The sequence below is a fragment of the Amblyomma americanum genome, chromosome 3, assembly GCF_052857255.1.
Source record: "Amblyomma americanum isolate KBUSLIRL-KWMA chromosome 3, ASM5285725v1, whole genome shotgun sequence".
NCBI classification, from domain to species: Eukaryota; Metazoa; Arthropoda; class Arachnida; order Ixodida; family Ixodidae; genus Amblyomma; species Amblyomma americanum.
In genome coordinates this window covers 207,122,335-207,143,887 of record NC_135499.1, presented here as the reverse complement: position 1 = coordinate 207,143,887, position 21,553 = coordinate 207,122,335, and the positions used below count along the sequence as shown (strand labels likewise).

Genomic DNA, 21,553 nt, shown 5'->3' with positions numbered 1-21,553 from the left:
CGCCCGGGACATCCAGCCTGACTTATTTTAAATAAGGTATTGTCTACCAGTGACTACTGCTTCCATAGAGTTTCTAATAAGGAACTTTACGACTCCTTCCGTGAAAAACTGGCTTGACAAAATCGGACAGCTAGCTTTTCACATCCAATCCAATCCAAACCGTCGTGCAGAAATGGCAGGCGCTCGAGCAGCTGCGAAATTTGGTAGCCACTTGAAAGAATTGCGTTTGCACCTCTGCCAGAAGTCACCTGAAAGTGCTGGCGTTAGGTAATCCTTACTCTTTGTGTGTCCTTTTGTGCAGCGATGACTGCTTCGTGTAGCCTGACCAACCAACAGCGAACGCTGTGAGCTCACGTTTCAGTGATCTTCACGCTCTTTGCTTTATCAGTTGTCCTTTTATAATGAAATGCTCATTAGTAGCATTAATTTAAGGCTTATATATTCAGCAGCAGTTTACACATGGCTTGGCATACCATGGTGCAAGGACGGACACGAGGACAGCTAGCTGAGAGAGAGACGTCTAGTAAACCAACCGATTTTTAGTTGAAGTGCCCGCTGGTAGCAGTCAGAACAGGGTACCTTTCCAATAATTACAGGGCATCTCCAATCATTTTGAAGATTGTGCACTCCGCACATCTTTAACAATGTTTGTGTGCATTCAATTCAGTTCCAACTGTTGCTTTGCGTGCAGGGAATTTGTAATGAAGCACTACCGCAGCGTAAAAAACAGCAACCCAACACTGCCTATCCTGATACGAGAATGCAGCGGAGTACAACCCAGAGTTTACGCCCGATATGGTAAGCTGAAGAAAAAAAAGACGGATAAATCAATAGATGTACTTCGTTTTCTCGGCTTCAGACCTTCAGCGACCTTCACCACTTGAAATCGTTTAGGTTTTTCTTGTTTACGGGGATTTGCTTTTATGCATCGTATATATTAGCGGAAGTTTATTGTAGTAGGTTTGTCTCGTTTACGTGTGGATTTTACTGCTTCATTGCTTATTCTTTCATGCATCATATACCTTAGCCGTTGTGACTACGATAGTCATTCTCAACTGCTTAGTATGAACACTGATTGGACCAACATCAAAAGCAAGTTAACTGTGCACAGTCTATGCAGTGTTGCATTTAGCGTTACTGAAACAGGCTGCAGCATTATTTGCATGCGATTTTAACTTGTGCTTGTTTGCCTTCCAGCGTTTGGGAAAGAAAGTCATGCTTCACTCTCTGGGCTATCTGCTGAACAAGTCATGACTACGATAGAACAAATGGCACAGAAGGCCATGTGAACAGCTCATCAGTCATAGAAGTTTGTAGGCTATTATTTGTTTGTTGTCATGCCATGAACGTTAGCTTCAGGAACACTGCCTGAGAGAACTGCTTTATTCACTGAAAATAAAAGTATATGGAATGCCAGGGTGAGCACTTTGAAGTCCTCACAATGATCACAATTAGTACATTGCTTGAAGGTATGGTTGCAATGCAAAATGCACACCACTGAAGAATATTTGTGTTGATACAACAGTTTTTAAAACTTCTTGTTGCAAGCAAACAAACACCACCATCATGTAGAGATTGATTTAAGGTGATAAGCATTGATACTACAAACATATACCATGCATAATGGGTGCAACTGATAGTGGCATTGATACTAAAAACATATATCATGCATAATGGGTACAACTGATAGTGTGTACTTGAGCGTTGCAAGATTCAGCATTCTTTTAAAGTTTGAGAGAAACAGCCCTTAAAACAATTTTTATCACACTTCTGCCCTGAAAGCTAAATTTTCTCCAGTGTATATACGTAGATCACAGCACTCATAATACAAGCAGCCACTCATAACAAGCTGTAGTTTCTGCACTTTTGTAGCACAACACTGAAAGCAGACGACTTGGCATGTGAGGGTCTCTGCTACCTAAGCATGGGATAGTAGGGTCTGCATGGGGTTTGAGAGACTTGGGAATGGGCAAAATAGGAAAACACACCAAGATCTTGGCACATACCAAAAAGTGTCAAAGGAGATCAAAATAAATACAAAGCACTGTGCCAGTGAATTAGAACTGCAGTGTTGATGATCTTAAGACCATAGCACCAGACACTTCATTATTACTGTTTGCTCTATTTTGTTCACAGAAGCACGTGATTCTTTTTGAGAATGCTAATCTGAATTAATCATGCTTCGAGTGTACCCACCTCACTTGTGTGTAGTCAGCATATGCTTATTCTTTTAGTAATTTTGTAATAAATTCCAATCATAACCTTAATCATAATCATAACTCTTAAAATTTTTGGCATTTTGGGCCATAAAGACAAGTAAACAGACTAATTCTAATAAAGGAAAATATCCACAATTGAGCAGTTAATTTAGTGAAGAGTGCATTTCACTCATCCTATTATAGCTGTGACGTCATTAGAAGCCATACCATTCAGCTGTTTGTGAGGTGCTTATTGTAAAGATGTGAAATTTTGCCAAGTTGGCAGCGCCTTACGTGCTCACAGGCAAGACGCATGTCAGCATAAACAGGTTCACCAACATGACTAAGGAAAACCTGTTAAAATGACGGTAACAAGAAGAAACTAGCTCAGAGTACAGTGTCATGGGTTATGGTGCTCAAATTCAAACTGTTTTTATCGGGCCTACTGCGTGAAGGGCCCTCGAAAGAAGCTGTACTCGGGGACAGCGTTCTGTGGCTATGCAGTAGAAGCTACGAGGGCAAGGCACAAAGCTTCCACAGGTGCACTCTTATCACACGCTCAGAAAGGAGAGAGACGGGCATTTAAGCTGGCAGCGCGCGCTCGTAGCTTCCTCTGTGTAGCCACAGAAATCTGTCCCTGAGTAAAGGTGAATGTGCTTAAAAGGTTGTTACACAGCTCCGTTTCTACAATTTCTTAACACCAATTCGTCAAGGAAAGTATTTGATATTTGTACAAAAATGCCAAGAGGATGTGCAGCCCTCTTATATATACCTCTGTATACCTTTTAATTTCAGTTCCCTCACCCCTTAATGATAGTTGAGTGCTGACAATGCTACACATGCTGCACTGCACAACTCGGAAGCAAACCCAGTGGCGTTTGACAAAAATGCTGTGCATGGGTTACATGAACACACACTGTAGCCCCAATGTCCTTGCACAACCTGCGGTGTTGGGAAAATGCTGGTGGAACTTGATATATACCTAGGCTTCCTTCTGTTACACATGCTGAAGTAAAGGAAGGCCTGCTTTATATAACGTCTGAATACCTCACATACTGAAGGAGGTTTTAATGTGAGGAGCTGTGCGTAGCTAATAAAAGGTTTTTGCAGAACAAAAAAAGATTTAAGGAAAATAGCTTGCATCCTGCAATCCTAGTTACTCGAAATCCTGACTCACTGGGCGCTCATTACTACGTCTGGTCTAGGTGCGAAGACACCAGCTGCTGTAGCTTCTCTACCATACTTCCCATCTCTGCACACTCTGGTTCGAGTCATTGACAGGACAGGAACGGGATTTGTGTCCTGTGGAATGGAATAGCTTTATGTGGGTTTCGGATATGTTGCTGAAGGTGGGTGCGGCACCATGCAAGTGCTTTGCCATAGAACAAATGTTTACCACTCACCACAGTTTTATATATAAATGAAACCTGCTGTACCCCAAAAATTTTAATCAAATTTCCAAGCACAGTGGCAGTGAAATTCAAACCTGTTTACTGTAAGACCTCAAATTGGCACTGGAAACAAACATACTAAGTGGTTCCTGTTCCTGAAGCACTGGTTCATCCGCACCCACATTTAGCTCTATTGCAGCATTTCAATAAATGTTTTGCTGACTCCACATTTTGGTATGGTGCTTTCTGAATTAATCCCCGCCCAAACAAAGAAAAGGCAGAACAATCACTCCTTTATCACTGGCAGACCAAATTCCTGAATAACACATTTTCAGCTTTCATTAACAACTGGTACTACTGTTCTTTTCTGTGAAAAAATGTGCATTAATATCCTTTTTCTTAAAAAAAATGGCATATTTCACGTTTTCTTAGAAGAATGGCATATTTCACGTCACTATAAGGTGAACTGGGAAGTACCGTCACCAGACCTGGTATTGGTCAAAAGCTACAACCAACTTCAAGCTCTCTGTGATCTTAGTGCACACACAAACTAGGCAGCAGTATAGGTGGCAGAAACGTTTACACCCAGTCATAATTCGCAGCCGCCTACTTTGCAACACATGGCTACATTACATGAGGGACCTACACGAGGGAGCATCAGGATGGTGCTACACATCCTCTAGTTTTATGCGGATTTTTGTAACTATTACTCGAAACTACTGCCTGGACTCAAACATGGGTAGCCATCCCCAAAACTTACAAAAGAAAACTACACTGGTTGCAATAAAAAACAATCTGCATTTGATTGTGCCAAACTACAAGAAATGCTCAGATGTGTTTCTCTCTTCAGGGTCAAGAAGTTTTGCCCACTGGTGGCAGTTGTGGTCACAAACTATTCTGCAAATATCAGACACTTCTAAGAAGGTACAAATACTGGACAAAACATTTTGGGTCTTGATTCTTCAATAATAATTTGACTACACATAAATGTGCTCAAGGCATTTTTCCTGGGTGGAGGCCACAGATGCTCCATGCTGCAGCCGAAAATGTCCTTCATTAGACTCCAAAACCCCTGTTACAGGCACTTTTCACCTGTAGTAGATTTAAAACTCCGTCAATTTGGGAAAAAAAAAAGTGAGAAAATTTCGACTCATAAAATTCCCTGAAACACCACAGAAATTCCCTTTTTGCCAAAATTCAGCCCTCAAATTCCCTAAAAGGAACATCACCAGTGGTGGCCCTTGCCTTGCAACAAATTATTGTCTCTTTTGTGCCACCTTTTGCTCCTCTGAAGCCATCACATAAACTCCTTGTGACAAAAGAATCATCTTTGCTATCACTAAACTCGTGCAAGTTGATTTCACAAAGCCCGTGCATCAGAAACATTTCTAGAATTGGCCACAGTGCCAAAGAATACCCAAGTGCTTCCCGCTAGAGACAAGAAGAAAGAGCAAAAAATGCACATTTGATGAGCTTTTAGCAGGAGGTGCTGCATATTCAACAAGAAAAGCAAAAAAAAGAGTCAACAATTTAGGCAGTGAACATGCATGACAGAGCTTGACAGGTGCTACTCGGCATACAAAGCTACCGTCCTCCAATGTTGGATGGGCCCCGGCTACACTCGGCGACGTTTCTTGGCAGTGAAGAGAAAGGTACACGGGTGGCGCGTCGGTAACTGTGTCACTCAGCCAATAGTTCAGCCACAGGACAGCTGCCTGGCATGTTTCATGCTGTGTGGTTGCTTCGATTTGTCAATGCAGGCAGCATAGCTGGTGCAATCATGGAACCTTTGTGTAACTGGCCGTACCCGAAAAAAATTTGTTCTAATCATAACAATTACTTTTCGCTATGACTCTCCAACATTTAAAAGGTGCACTTATGTCAGAAATATGCCTTATTAACGAGTTTTACCAGTAAAATGTGTTTTAGGTGTAAACTATTGACTGCAACCAGAGGTAACATTTCACTGCACAAAACGAAAGACTGCGTTTCAGGTCTGTAGCCTTCACTGCACTGCCAATAAAAGTTGTCGTGGAGTATAGAGACTGCAGAAGGTAGTACACGACCGACTTGCAAATCCACTGTGAATTAAGCTTTGTCCTGCATAATCAAAAATACATTTGAGATTCTCCCATGAAACTGAAGCATAAGTTTTGCCAAAAATGTATCCAATTATGTAATTAGCCCTGGCAGCAACCATTTCTGCTTTTACATGGCTAACAGAAAATAACTATGTGATGTTTAGGGCCTTTTATTGTTTTTCGACTCATGAAGCAGTCTTTACTTGTGAAGGATTATTTATCTTTTAGGTCCTATAGCCAGCATACGTGTGAAACTGACAGCTGGTGATGTCTCAGTTTAATTACGAAGATTTACTAATGTGCTGTTCACAAAAAAGCTTTCAGTTGACAGGCTCAGCCCAAGCAAGGCTAAGTTTAGTGCAACATTTATAGGAACCTCTAATGAAAAATTTTACATGTCATTGTCAAAAATGTGGCCGTGCTACCTTTTGGTAACATAAACACGTCTTTATGGGTGCTGCTAATTCCTTCCTAATAATATCGGGCATATTCCCACAGGATTTTTTTCATAAACATGGCCTCCTATAGTAACTGCATAACCACAAGATAAAACTGTGCATGCATGCACACATGTAAGAGTTTAATACTGAAACTATCGACACCTTACCCAATCAATAAAATCTAGGGCAACACTCTCCCTGACAGACATCACATAGTTCTCCCTATTATAGAACAAATTGAAACCAGGTAATACAAAGCAGCACTGAAGTAAGTTGAACAACATGTGCTACAATACAGTTCGAACTTGCAGGAAAACCTGCTGTAGTCAGCATTACCCTTCCATAAAACCTCCTATCTGATGTTCCATGTATATCTCCACTTTGTGTGGTCTGCCAATGGAGAAAAAGTTGACATTCTTGTTTGAAGTCAACAGACCTATGCCTGTTCACTTCACATAAACACTCTTCGCACATGCAGCTCACGTTTCTTCAAGCTTACCACAGGCATGGCAGGAAGCACTGGTGGCTACACAGCAACCTGCTCGGTAGAGACCCCAGACCAAGGGAGACAAGAGCTTTATACAGATTTTGACATGGGAAAAGCAAGCGCGGATTTGACCTCAGGGTCACCGTCGCAGTGCCCTCCTGTACATGGAGGCCAGGGCACAAGCAGCTGAGCAGACTAAGTGTGTGTCAGGCACACCACCCAGCATAGCTCTCCATTCTGACTGGGGCACCACCAGGCGTGGGCTCGCCACCTCTCCAACAGTAACTGCAAGGCCACACCAGCGAAGCGGGTAGTCAGCTGGTGTTCTGTCTTGTATCTCTGCAATGAATTCAGCAGGGACAGGCGTTGCTTGGCCAAATGTGTGCAGGAAGAGTCCATTTGGGTCGTCTTTTAGCACCAGGCAATGCATGTCAAACCAACTGGAAAAAAAGACAAAAGACAAGGATCTTAGTCAACCACTACCACAATATTCAAAAAATAGCCATGCAACAGATCATGTTTTGGGGAAAATTCTGACACACTGCATTGTAACTAACCAAAAGGTAACAGAGAAAGAGCTGTTGTCAATGTTTACCAGTATGTTTACTCTACAGTACCACAGAGGGAGTTCACAATGCACAATGATGTTTCCCTTAAGGACTTCTCAATGGTAAATGTCTCAACTACACGGTGATCGAAGGTTGATGCACTAAACAGCTAAAGCCACTGTCACACGACGCCAATGCCGACCCGACAATGACACCAACAAATGGCCAATTTGCCAGCACACCGCGTTTGTAGCAGACCATGTTGTTACACTAGACTGACAGTGACACCGACGCAGCCAATGACTAGATGCTAGTGTAGTGTGGCATGCTTCGAGGCCGACGACACAAACAAAACAAATCTGCTAACCGTCGGTGGATGGTACTTCGGTATATTGGCCGCGAAGCAAAAACATCTCTGGAACATGGAACCCAATTCTATGTACCTTATCGATGGCGAATATGCTTCCGGCACTAACCTAAAATAAAAAATGTATAATTGCTGCATAGCATCTCATAATCTGTTGCCTCCACGTGAGCGAAAACCATGAAAATATGCTAAAAAGGATGGGGCATTGCATGTGTGCAAAATGTCTGTGGCCGCATTTTTCACTCAAGGAGGGCAGGATGGCGAGAGTTGAAGATCTGATATTTGAAACAAAACAGCCATCAGCAAGATAAGAAAGAATTTGCATTCAGAAAGATAAGTGAGGCATCAGAAGGCTGAAATAAACAAAAGAAATGAACATATAATTCACGTCGTAGCCACGAGCACAAACGCACTACGTTCACAGATTTTCTATGTGCAAAGAACCGTGCAAAAGGAATGAAATAGGGGCTAAAGAAGAGAAGAAGTGATGATCTACTGTATGGTAAAAAAAAGGTGGAAGCAACAACTGCTGCGCACTATATCGCTCCATGTTTTTTCCTCTAGCCAGCACAGTTGTCAATCCTCCTGTCCTTCAAATGCGAAATTGTTTAATTGCAAGTGAATTATGTGCATCACTGCTCCACTGGCCAATTTTGAAGCTATGTGACACATCTTCAAGGAATTTTTGAGGTAGAACTCAATGTGCATCAAAAAACGTGTGCGCAAACACAGCAGAACCAACAACCGGCCCTGTGAACACTGCCCGAAATTGTACCGATTATTACACTGCACGGCAAGATTCAAAAGATCACCAATATGCATCCAGGGAGCTTGAGAGAACCTTCTGTATATGTTTAGCAGCGAACATCTAGCTGCCTTCATTAATTTTGCACTCCAAAAAAGTACACACATCAGCAGAGAAGCACATCCTCACTTCTAATGCCCCCCCCCCCCCCCTAAAAAAAAGGTCGCCATCCCTCCTTGCCCTGTGGCTACCACAGTGGGTACTGAAACTGAAGGTCATTGATTTAAATCCTTTTAACCTTTTGCATCTTTTTTTTTTTTCAAGTTTTGCCAGCTTCTTATCTTACAGTGACTTTGCTTCCATTCTTTGTGCCCTGCTTACCTGCCATAGCAACCAGTGCCACCCAGTACTGGGCAGCACTCTGGGCAGATAATTATAAATTGTGCTTTAACACTGGTTTAAAATGAGCTTGGTTTTGCAATAAGGTGCAACAATAGGAGAGTAGGAGTGAGACAGTGCAGTTGGTGGGAGGTCTCAGAGGTTTGTCTCACTGATGTGACAAGAAGGGTGACGGACTATCGGTCAACAACAGTCTTGCAAGCGACACAGCAGTGATGCTGACAGTCAGCCGACTGTTCGATGCAGTGCAACACAGACACTGACATCATGAGGACACAGGGTTGGCAGACCTAGCTGGCTGACTGCTGGCCTAGTGTAACGGCACCTTCACAGAGATTAAACCTTTTTTTGATACAGCGTGCCAGCTGTTCCAGAGAAGCAGTTGCTTTTAGCACTGCTTAAATGCAAGCATCAGATGCTGCCTAGAAACTACACATTCTTTTAACGTGATAGTGTTATGAAGCTTGTGTCGCAGAAAACAGAAAATCTGGCAGCATCATCAGCGTCACTGAATGTGAGCAAAAAATCCACTAAAAATCCCCCGAGAAGCAACTTGGGGAGGCAGGTAGGCCACCTAGGCCATGTAACCTTGAAGCATCATTACAACCTGCCCACCAGATAGTATTCAGCAAACTGTGCATTGTGGCAGGTGGCAGTTAAATTAATGATTGGTCACGAGAGATTACATGGGAAGAACCTGGGTCATACAAGCCCCACTGGTGGCAGCAAATGCCACTACAGGGCAGTGGCGCATTACTTAATTGCTGCGCCACTGCTCCAGGACTGCTATGAGGACTCCCAGGGGTCTATGAATGTTAAGAAGAGAATTACCAATTCTGCATGTTATCATGTCATACCCTTAAAGGCGGAGCTTAAGTGTCCCCTCCAATTTTTCACAATGGGATCTCGTTAACAGTGGCCATGTGGAACTTAGGAGAGCTCAGCTAAGACATAGCACCAATGACCAGCGACACTTCATATTTACCAGTAAATTTTTATTTTTCTTCTGTAACCAGTGACATTGCCACTCATAAGAAACTAGCCGCACAACTAGAGCTGTGTACGCTATACAGTTAAAGCTCAGTAATTCGAATTTCAAGGGACCGGAAAAAATTTTCAAATTATCTGAAAGTTTGAATTATCAAATGACTCCGGAAAAACTGTCAAGAACTGTTTGCTTCAGGGCAAATTTATTTCGCAAAAGACTGGGCAATGGTGGCATGATTTTGAGAAGAGAGCAGCACGGCAAAGACTATTTTTTAACGTTTCCATCAATGCTTTATCGCATGCATACTGTCGGGAGCATCGAAGCAGAATTGCTCTAGAATTGTAAGGGCCCCCCGAATCCTTCACGATGCACCGCAGCAGAACTCCACTTCTATCATGTTGCACCCCTCATAAGCGGCACCGTTGCGTGTGACGAAGCTTCAACGTAGTACAAACCGTGAACAGCATGCGTCGAGTGTACAGCTTTGGCACACTCGACAACTCTAACCACGCGAACGGAAGCGAAGGAAACAGCTCAGCAGCGCCCAAGTGGCGAAAAAAAACGGGGGTATGGGGGGATAAAACACCAGCAACGTGCCAATTAACGTCTGAAATGGTGCTAAGCTGGGTAGGTTGGCTGGGTTAGATTGGCTGGCTGGTCGAGCCACCGCCACTGAGGGCTGGCGCAAATCCCAGAAAAGTGAAACCGAAACTAAAGCGGCCAGACTGCTCTCAGAGATGGGGCCATCTGTTCGTCACCATGCCTGCCATCATGTGCACGTCAGAGGTGCGAACCATTATCTTATGGGCTCAAGTTTTGCATTCCTCAGCTTTTCCGTAGCGACAGGAGCATTTAATTAAGTAAGTAACTTTATTTTGCAGGAAGTAATACAGTTAATTCCTGCGGGTGGCGTAAGGCTAAAGGCTCGGGAGCCTGACGAGGCCTTAGCCCCCACATCAAGATGCTACGTTTTACACAAAATTTCCTTTCAAACTGGGGCCATGAAGGCATGACACAGTTACTGGACTGTCCTGTTTGGCCATATTCTTAATGGCACGACAAGCATTTCCAACTATGTAGTTTCCTCCAAATATAAAATATACAGAAATATAGAGGACGTATAGGCGATGTCGCACTGACATTTATATAGGTGGGAAGTCTTTGCGAAACAATCAAGTGGTAATTCTGAAGGTCACACTACCACCCTATCATCATAAAGCAACAATTTCTAGCTTTAAATAAGTAATATAACGTCGTGCCCTAGTCACTCTTAACTGCATTGCAAGACCAACCAATCAAGTTCTGCTCACAGTGAACAATAATGCCTTTTTAGCATACCTGTCCGGTGTGAGCTCTACAATGAAGCTCTCAACAGCCACGATGGCTTGGGCAGCAGGCACACGTCCTGTTGTTGAAGCGAGGTGATTTTGTCTTCGGCTGCTTTGAGACCAGCTGCAAATCCAACAGGCTGGGGAGCCATATTGGAAGGAGGCATGGTGATGCCTGTAACTGTGGCCCTTCCAAAAACCTTCTGAAATGCTTCACGGACTGGACCAATGACACGGATATCATCATGAGAGGCCACCAGGATGTCAATGTCTCCACCCGAATCTGTTGGTGAAAGTTAATGGCAAGAATGTCTTTATGATGCAGATAAACGGCACATTCACAGCTGAGCTTGAGCTTAACCTTTTAAATGCCGCACTATGAAGCAGTGGTTCGGAGACAAAAATTCTTAATGACAATCCACATATGCTTTCTAAAAGAAAATGAGAAAAAAAATGTCGCTGCATTTACAATGGCTAAGCATGTTTTTTTTCTATTTTTCCATTTTTGGAACATTGGCGTTTCCCATACACACAATACATACTAATGATGCCCCCTGAAACAGCTTCTATGACTGTGCAGTGCGAATTTCTTTTCTTGCTATCTGAGGACAGCCTACAGCTGCCTGCAATGTCTTTGTAAATTACCGAGAAAACTACTATGCTTGAATAACGTTTTCTTACACCATGCAAGCTGTATCACACTCAGCGCTTCAGAAGCCGTGGTAAGCAGGAAAGCATTCCTTCAGCAATGGCTTTTATGGCTTAGCTATCATACGCAACTCCCACGATGATGCACATATGGCTCTGTTCAGTGATCATGTGACCACTCTGTGCACGTGCTTCACGCTGCCTTAAAAATTGCTTTTTGTCATGTTCACTTGGGGTGCACTCTAGAGGGGAGAAGCGGTGTGTAACAACGCACTGCATGCTCCCTGCCTTTCATTTCCTGCAATCTCTGCCATCAGCGGATGAGAAGTGTGATTGTGAGATGCCCCAAGTGCTTCGAAAAGCCTCTCAGATGCTGCACGTAGCAGGAAGGCAGGAAGGTGAGAGCCCGAAGACATGCAGTGGGTCCAACATACACAGTGGGTCCAACATACGTAGCATGTCCTTGGGACGCTGCCCACAAACATGTTGCCTGATAACGTCTGAAAATCTGTGCCCACACATTCAATAGACAGAACGGGATTGTGCTTATGCCAGCTGCTGTAAAGCAGAACTCGAACACCGCCTCTCTGAAATTTGCTGCTGCTAAACGCCAATATTCCAAGAAAATGAACATTTGCATAAGACTCACTGCCACTGAAGGACACACAGACTTAAGTTCTTTAGTTTTCTTTCATGCAATCATCAACTATTTGTCATTACTTCTACTCTATTTTGCACATTCCGACAATTTTTTTTTCCTGCAAAAGGGATCCACAAACACTCAATCGGCTGTGACAAGGCCAAAAATATGTCTGTTTATCAGTAATAATTCAAAGCCTTTAAACAAGCCAGTAATAAATATTATAGTTGCTATGTTTTCTACAATCATCATGCAGTAATAAAAAAAAATTTAGAAGAAAGGTATATTTTGAAGGGGAATAACTAAGTTCCATATGTTCCAATTATGGAACACTGGCAAGTAAAGGCTAAGGACACTCAGCTATCCTCAGAAGCTGTTACTCCACAAACACCACATGATATTTAACTGCATAAACTGCAGCAAAGCAGTGATTCTCCAGAAATCTAATTACTCACGTTTCTTTCGTTTCTCAGCTTTTATGTGACGTATCTCACACAGTACTCCAAAAGGAGCCTGTGAGGTATCAAATGAATTATTAAATAAAATAAAGAAATAAAATAAACAAATAAGAAAATAAAGTGTGCACTCAAGAGCAAATTTCTGTACCACAATCTTTGTCAAGCTCAAAAACAAAACAGTTGTAGCTTGTACTGTGAGCAGCAAAGGCAAAAGTGTCGTCCTTCTTGCCCTGTTTCTAGGCACTGTTTTCGATTACGTGGACACAAATAACTTTTTTTTTTTTTTGAAGTGATGTACCTAAGGTGTCCTGATAAAAGACTAAACTAGAAAAGGTGTTGGTTCACCTGAAATATTTATCGAAGTGAAGTTAATCTCAAGGAAGATTTTTTCAGACACCATATCTGATGGTGTAACTAAACAGTGAAGTGACTAAACTAAACGTATCAGCTTAACAGGAACCAAAATATTTCAAATAAAACAAGGTGTTCAGAAATGTGAGATTAGTTTTAGACATTTAATTTTACAGTAAAATTTTCCCATGCGAAGTTTCCTGGCACTGCATTTCAAAATTCAGCTGTTTCTGGTAAAATGACAATTCAGAACATCTGCATATAGGCAACTGTAAATTATGCCACTCTGATTATAATAAACTTGTTCAATCTTTATCCAGTCTTTTACTCAATGATGCAACAAGCGCACACTTGACTTTGTTTTACAAGCTGCACACATACAAAGCATACATTTATTCCTTCAAGGCCGCAAGACTGGATATGGTTTTACTAGACTGACACTATGCAAGACATGTCCAAAGGTACAAGAAGGGCACTCCAGATGAGCACTTACAAATGAACTCCTTCATTCCTGGGTCCAGTGTGGTGATCATTGAATCAACAGAGTTCTGGAATGCAAGGAAGATTCAAATGCAACAAACTTGCCTGTATTCTGAGACAGTACATGTTTTTCACCAAGATACCATGTAAATCAAGGGTTGGCATGCAGATTTTGCTTTCTAACAATTACAGCAAACGTCATAGCATACTAATGTGCCGGCTGTTGCATGTTAACAAATGAGCTATATTAGTTCAAACAAGGATGACATGATGAAATGTAAATTCAATTCAGTACCAGAAAACAAGTGCTCTAGGGCTACACAGAGTGAGCTGCTTCAACAATTGCACTGTGGTCCTGTGGCATCCGCAGCTGCATCGACGTACGTAAGTAGACAGCACACATGACAAAGTGCATCTCGCAGATTTCCACAAGAAACTGCAGCTTGCCATTTGAAGACACCATGAGCTACAAGGTTGCTCTGTTCAAGAAAGCCTTGTTTTCACATTCCTGGAGCTTTACAAAAACAAGAACTCATGCCTCGTATCATGTACGAATCGTGTCATGGATGGATAAGAAAAAAGAGCAACTCAATAGTTATAGTTCAAAACCTAACATGCAGTCATGACCTTATTAAGCTTGTTTCACATGCAAGTGGAAATGCTCGCGACTGCTGCTGCCATGGCGCAAGAATGTGCTTCGAGCCGTCACAGTGGCCCGAGTAGGCATAGCGACGAGGTTCCAACAAGTTGGAAATTTTTTACTAGAAGTGCAGCTAAATCACTCCGTTGCTTGCATGTGAGCCAGCCTTTAGAGTCTAGATGTACTTGGCATTAGCCATATAATAGGTCACTGAACTCCAAAAGTTTCGCAAATGCCAAAGTAAGAACAAAAGAGCATGACATACCTTAGCTTTCTCTGCCACCTTATTAAGGAACTCACTGCCCTTAAACCAGCCCCACATGCTATTGTTGCCAGATGATGATGGTGATGGCAGAAGACCATGCTCATAGTCTGTTGGTAGGGAAACTGAGAAGGACTGGTCACCTGAGCCACTGCAAATGAGCAAAACTTCACTGCACTACACTGTCAAGTTTCATGCATCCAGCCATTTCTCTAGAAAGGTTGGATAAACATAAAAATACATGCAATTTATCTCACACACTGACACACTGTCATTGAGGTGTCCTAGAGTTTAGGGGGTTAGTTTCACGTTGGAGTGCAAACCTATGCTGTAGTCGCCGCTTCACAAAGATCAGACCACCTTTGCTGCTGCTGCTGCACGCAGATATACTGTACATTCATGAGCCCCACTCATGAGCCCCAGCTCGTGACACTATTATGTCAGCGAAACAGGCACTTACGAGTATGCAGGGTAGGGGTAGCTAGGCTGGCCTGCATAGTACCTGGAACAAGATGCAAGCATGCTAATGGGGCTAGCAAGAAAAAAGAACAAAAAGCATGCTGATGACACCACTGCCCATGCAAAAGCTTCAGCAGCAATCTGCAGTAGCGCAGAATATAGGAATTAAATATATGCACTATGAATTCATATCGAGACGTTTCAGCCATAACAAAAGATATGTAGGAAATGTGTCAGAGTGCAAGAGAAGATAAAAATAAAAAAGCCACACAGGCTTATTAGTGTAGAAATTCACCAAAGCCATAATGCAAAGCTACTGTCCTCATTATGTGCATTGTTAAAGTAATCAAGCCATGCATAGCAATGCATGTTCAAAAATGCTGCCACTTTTCAACTGAATTTTTATTAAAAACAAGATGTAAAAAACTGTAAATGCAGAGAAAAATGTGAGTTCATGCAGCAATACTGTCAGCATTATGCAGCTAATATTACAAATCTCACAAAGTTCCCTGCCAGAAGCATAACCCAGGCTTATTTATCACAAGTCCTCTCGCAAGTAAAGTGCATTGCTGGCCCTTAACCTTCCTCTGCACTAGTAAATTCTCCCCAAACTTGCCGAAAATAGGTGAGGGTGTCAGGGAGTCAGAAACTACACCCCCTCCAAATACTTTCCAATAAGACGTGCATCCCACAAGCCACTCGTAAAACAAAATAAAATAAAAATAAAATATCCATGTTCTGAAGACAGTTTTGCAACTGCCAAAGCTAACATTTGGATTCTTATTATCATGCTCCCGTGAGTTAGTGCACGGTATTTGGGAACCAACCAACACAACTATTCATTAGCATATGCTACAATCCAACATTGAGGAAAAAAATGTTGTCAGACTGCCAACCACTAGCAGCAGATGTAAGCAAGCAACAGTTTCCAGCAATCCACCTGGCACCATCAAGCATCATCATAGAAAGAAACCTTGCAACGAGACGAGCTTGGGCTGCAAAACCTTAGCCTTGCTGTAATCTGCAATCTGCTGTCGTGATACCACTCTTGGATGTGCAGGTGCATTTACCTATTATCGAGCCATCTAGTGCACTGAATCTTCAGCTCACAGACAATTGCTCAACGACACTACTCATAACCACCATATCTCAGCACAATTCTGACCACCCTGTAGAAATGCTTCAGCTTCATCCAATTTGCTTTTCATAGCACACAGAAGGTTGCCTCTCCACAGGGACTCCAGGATAGATAGGGGAAAAGGCAAGGGGGCCGGCTGCCCCCCCCCCCGCCCCCCCCCCCCCTCCAACATTTGTTCAGAGGGGGCAGCACCCCTCCAGTGTCCAACTGCTTGCACTCAGATCATCATGTGAATATTGCAAAGCACGGTGGGGCTGAGCTTGTTGTTTTCTTACCCAGTCGTAAAACATTTCCTCTGAGTAACCTAGGGCAATCCTGTCTCAGCAGAAGTCGTTGACTGACTGACTTCTGTCCACGGGCATGGTTAGTGGATTTGGAACAGACTGTGCGCAAATTATTGCAATGCAGGGACCACGCTTCCTACTTATATCTTTATAACGGTGCTCATTTCAATTTAAGTTTTATATATTAACAAGTACACCTTTTAAAAGTGCAAAATAAGAAAAATATAGACAAAAATTATACTTAATAAATACGAAATGAAACATGGAATGGACAAATAACAAAACAAACTCAAAATCTTGTCCCCTGCTCCAAAAAAATGTTCCTGAGTCCCTGCACCTCTAGACTTTTACGCTTAAAAACTGCACAGAGAAAGGCAAGCAAAAAAATTAATGCATGCATAAAGCTTAATTAATTTCAGCATGCATGTCCAGTCCGGAGCTTTAGCTTACTGCTGTGGCGGTGCCTGCTGTGGTGCAGGGTGCTGCGTGCTTGCTGGCACTGGAGGTGGCTGGTAGGCAGGCTGCGGAGGCGGTGGAAACGGTGATGTATAGGGCCCAGGTACTGGCGCTGCTGCAGAAACCTGTGACGGACGCACACTACTCAAAGGATAAGAGGTGTGCTGGAATGGTGACATCACTGGCCGCAACGGTGCCTGGCTCTGGGTCACTGTCTGAGGGGGCATCACTGGCTGGAAGGTTGCCGGCACGCTGGTCACAGCTGGTGGGGTTGACAGACCTGTCTGTGGCGTCCTCTCCACGCTTGCTGTACTGCTATCCGCTGTGTAAGAGGGTAATGCAAAGACTGCATTCAAGTCTCCATCAGACTGTAAGAACAACATTTCAGATGCACCTTTTAGCAAACAGTCATTTCTTAGCAAATATTTACAGAGAGATATAACTTTAGTTTGCTTGTCTACATACATTTTCCAGACAGCATCTGTGACACACTTTGGCCTCTGACTAAACACTCTCAGCCACAAAACAATTCTCTTTCCACAGCAAAGCTTCTTTCTGACAGTTGCAACCGCCGGCAATCAGCAGTGGTCAACATTTTTTCTTGCTCATCTTCTAGCTTCTAGTAATTCAGCTTTTGACAGCTTACATTATCAACTGTATATTTTAGGTATTATTGTTTATTACTGTTTAAGTTTGAGCTTTGTCCTTTTGTTTAAGTGAGCGAAAAGAAGCCAAACAACAGACTTGCACATCCCAGTTTGCACATCTCAGACACTGATGTATACAGTTAAATGCACAGCGATACAAAGGTGACCTGAGTGTCATAATTTGGAATGCTAGCCTTAAATTCCAGTCATTACAACCTTTACTATGTGGCAATAACCCATAACTTTGGCAGTTCCTCATCACCAAATTTTCTCAAATGCCCTTTGCTAGTTCTTGATCATCAGGCTCTAATATCACAACACTGGTTGCAGAAACGAATAGCAGGTGAAGATCATATCAATGAATTGATTTTCCTACAACTGCATTCACACAGCATTACTTAATTCTGCCAACTTCCTAATCGTTCCAGACCTGCTGTTAACTACTCAGTCATCTTGGCTTGTCAAATGCAACACCTTTTGCATGCTGAGACATATCTTAGTCACTGCTCTTTCTTTTTTTTAGTGCTTTTACATTTGTCAAGTTTGATAACTTGTCACCCCAATTCATCAGAAAATTCTATAACACTCACATAATAAGAAGTAAGAAGGGTAAGGGTCATTTTTCTATATGACTACTAACAGCTAAAATTTCTGCAGTAATTACGAGAGGCAAAATAAAGTTACTGACCAGTACGTGCCAAAGTTGAAGTTTACCACTCAGGTTTGAGCAATGCTCGAGATTAACAAGAAAAGAGAAAATCTGGCATGTTGATGAAAAGTGCCTTGGTATAATACTCCAAGGATGTACAGTTATTCAAGCTGTTGAATAGCAAAGCAAATATCCCCCTATCCAATTCGCCTACAAACTGAAAGTTTGTTCTCAAAACTAGATCATTTTTTCACAATGATAAAAGTTTTGCATCACTGGAGATAAGACATCAAACACAAGGTTGAAAGGAACAGGTGTTTGTTTACATTGCTTTCTCATTCTGCCACCACGGATACGAAAATACTCTGTTGTGTGCCTTGAACACACTGCTTTTGACTGCTGGCAAAAGCCAGCAACACTCGGATGCAAAACGAAATTAAAGAAGCACACAGTAGCCAAGGACACTGCAGTTTCTTTTGTCTGGTTTTGGGATCGTTTACTGCTGTTACAAATAACAAATCACAAAGATAAATTTCAGATTACATGTTTTTTTTAACTACTCGTAATTCTTAGTAAACAGACATTTCCATAGCCCAATTATCCATAAAACATGGAGATGTAACAAAGATATTGCTATCTAAGCTTATGCTGCAAAAGCCTAAATGAGCAAAACACCATAAAGTCACATTAGAATCTTTCATTAAAATGGTAAAGAAAAAGAAGTAACTTGATTTTCAGAAAGTGAAATTGAAACTAGCCAGCTTTTCAAATGGTTGTAATTCTGTACTCTACACTACGGCCTTCTTCAGACAAGAAATTACGGGTCGAAAATATGGTACTATATTCAAATGCTACTAAATGATCACCAGGCGCTTTTTGCATAAATTAAGCCGCTTCAGTGCTGTAAACACACATTAACGGCGAGTCTCAACCTTCACGTGCGCGCATAAAAACGTTATAAGCCGCTACAAGCAGAATTTCCTTGGAGTCCTTCTTCGCAGGAGTGACCCGCCAGCTCCAGCGCGTTTGCTTCAAGCAGAAACGAGTTTGCTGCAAATGTATCTGACGTCCGCCATCTAAGTAGGTTTGTTCCCTTTCCGGTACCATGGTAGGACATGAGAGCAAGGAACGCCGTTACCGTTCCGTACTGTGACGGACACATATTTGAAGCTTTCAATGCGCGCGGACAGTTTAAGTGGAACTTCCACCCGTGCGTGAACTCAGCAGGATCAAAACAAAAGCAGCAAAGGGCAAGGATCCCATGCATATATCCTCGCCATACCTGATTTCGTCTCTGAAGAATCGGGGTTCATCGCAGCGTCCTTGACAGCCACAAACTCGAATGTAGAATCCCCATTTGCGTCATCTGCCGCTTCTTCCATCATGGTGACTGCGAGTGTGAGGATTAATTTCAATGTCCGTTTTCCAACAGCTGGAATCTGAAGCGGCACAGCCCACTTCGCAGTTGGCACGGCAATAGCGCAGGGTAACATCATCGCGATTTTTTAACGTGCGCCCGTGAGAACAACACAAGCAAAGAAATGTGCGTGCCTTCTTCCTAACTGTCTTACCAACGCAAATATGAAAAGATGAAGCAGAGCAAACGGATGTTTTCCATCAGAGCAAATATGCGTGCGAATGATCGCCACCGGAGGTGCTTGCTCGGTTGCTGCAAGTGATCACATCTCTGCTCGATCTGCGTTAGGTCTCACGAAAGCAGTACTTACTTGTGTTTGTGTCTTCAACTCTGATTACTCGAACAATTCTGTCCAGAAGTAATTTATGTCAACAGTAGGCCGCTGAAAAGCTCTAAATTTAGCCACAGTGAAGTTTAGCAACGTTGAAAACGAAATCAGCAGCCACGTCTAAACCATTGTTGTTTCCTGCTGATTTTTTTGCGTCAGGTAGAGGAGGAATAGGAGCAAGTAAATGCTCTACCTAAAATCAAAAGCATAACCGTCCAAAAACCAAACATAAACCCCTACTTTCCTACTTATTTGACAAAATTACATTTGTGACAATTATTTGTTCTAAAAAAAATTGTTTCGAACAGCATAGTTTGTTAAAGGTTAGTGCGGAAGACTGGGCACCTTACTGATCTTGTGCTTGCCGCAAGAGAGCACTACTTGCAGTTTTGCTTTGTGCGGTTTTGCCAGTGTCAATCTCATGCACGGATCTCGCGTCTAACTGTTGCTTGCCGCAAGAGAGCACTACTTGCAGTTTTGCAGTTTTGCACTACTTGCAGGCGCTCGGGTTTCACGGTCCTGCAGTGGACGACGAAGGAGACAGCTCCAAGGACAAGAGCGACGGGTGCTGCGAACCAAGCGTCGGCTAACTCTTTGGTGGAGCACTGTCGTGGCCTTCAGGTTATTTAGCGCGTACATGTGCGAAACATTGGGACTTCCAACAATTCGCTTGCCACCTGTCCGATAAAAAGTGGGTGTCTGTATTGATCGGTCATCCGTAATTCATCAACCCGCCAAACCCGGGAAAGCATTCAGGGGATTTAGTCCAACACTGCGAGCAGAATGAACATGTGCGGACCGCGGTGAGCGATCTGAGCAGAACCTGATAGCTGCTATTTTCTGTACTACAGAAATTAAATAGATAAAACGTGAAATTCTTGGCATAGTGTGAAAATATCGCACGCACGCCAAAACAGCTCAGACCCGACTGTGAATCTGTCCGCATGCTATATACTGAAACTACATAATGTTGCACTCGTAACCTCATTCGGAATTTCTAGCTTTATTGTCAAGGAAAGTAAGGCACTCTAAAATCGGTGTCACTCATAAGCGAAAGAGCACCTGTACGACCTACACGACATTATTCAGCACGTAAATTAGACCTCGCTTTTCTAGCTAAAATTCCGACCAAATTCCCACGCTGCAATCAAGAATACACTTAGGAAAGCTTTGAGTTCCCTCTGTGTCTGCGTCCTGTCTCCCATTTCTTTTTCTTTGCTCTGCAGTACTGACGCATCCTAATTGACTCATATAGTAGCTAGTGTAAAAACTGCGCCATAATTGGCTCCTGGGAAGGAAAAACTGTAGCTTTCGTCAGCGCGCGACGATGTATCTCCTCCGAAGCAATGGAACTCGCGACGAGTCAGCCGTCAAAAAGAGATTTAAAAAAAAAAGTGAGCAGTAAATAGGAGTAAAAGAAGAATAAGGATAAAAAAAAGGACACCGAACGCATGGCGACTTCGGCTTCGCCGCTGCGCTCCTGTGCCATGCGCTGCAGCAACCCACCCGCACAAAACTATATGAATAGCTCGGCTGAGTGACGATCCTGGTGGTGGTAGTAGTTTTATTTAAAAAAAAAACCACTACCATGTCGACACGACTGGAGGAGACGGAATTGGCGGTGCTGTCAAGTGGTCAACTTTGATGCGCTCAGCTTTCGAAAAGTATACGCTTAATTTTGACACCATGTGCAATCTTTACATAAGCTAGGGGTTTAAGCAAAT

At 42.8% G+C, this 21,553-nt stretch overlaps 2 protein-coding genes across 3 annotated transcripts; one reads left to right on the top strand and one right to left on the bottom strand.

Moving 5' to 3' along the window:
* The first annotated feature begins 112 nt into the window (after positions 1 to 112).
* ND-B8 (NADH dehydrogenase (ubiquinone) B8 subunit) lies at positions 113 to 1,416 on the top strand. 2 transcript variants are annotated; one of them, XM_077659773.1, is made up of 3 exons: positions 113 to 267; positions 692 to 798; positions 1,198 to 1,416. In XM_077659773.1, exons 1-3 carry the CDS (start codon positions 173 to 175, stop codon positions 1,287 to 1,289), a joined length of 294 nt encoding a protein of 97 aa, XP_077515899.1. In that variant the 5' UTR covers positions 113 to 172; the 3' UTR covers positions 1,290 to 1,416. The 2 variants fall into 2 exon arrangements, with proteins under 2 accessions (XP_077515899.1, XP_077515900.1); XM_077659774.1 differs by having other exon boundaries at positions 219 to 344.
* Positions 1,417 to 6,669: 5,253 nt separating this feature from the next.
* Positions 6,670 to 19,976, bottom strand: LOC144125943 (protein PRRC1-like). The gene is given in 9 exon segments (XM_077659770.1): positions 6,670 to 7,037; positions 10,983 to 11,055; positions 11,058 to 11,255; positions 13,563 to 13,617; positions 14,455 to 14,602; positions 14,912 to 14,953; positions 16,783 to 17,110; positions 19,367 to 19,474; positions 19,812 to 19,976. Coding segments are annotated over 8 exon segments (1,248 nt in total). The 5' UTR covers positions 19,470 to 19,474; positions 19,812 to 19,976; the 3' UTR covers positions 6,670 to 6,736.
* Positions 19,977 to 21,553: the final 1,577 nt, after the last annotated feature.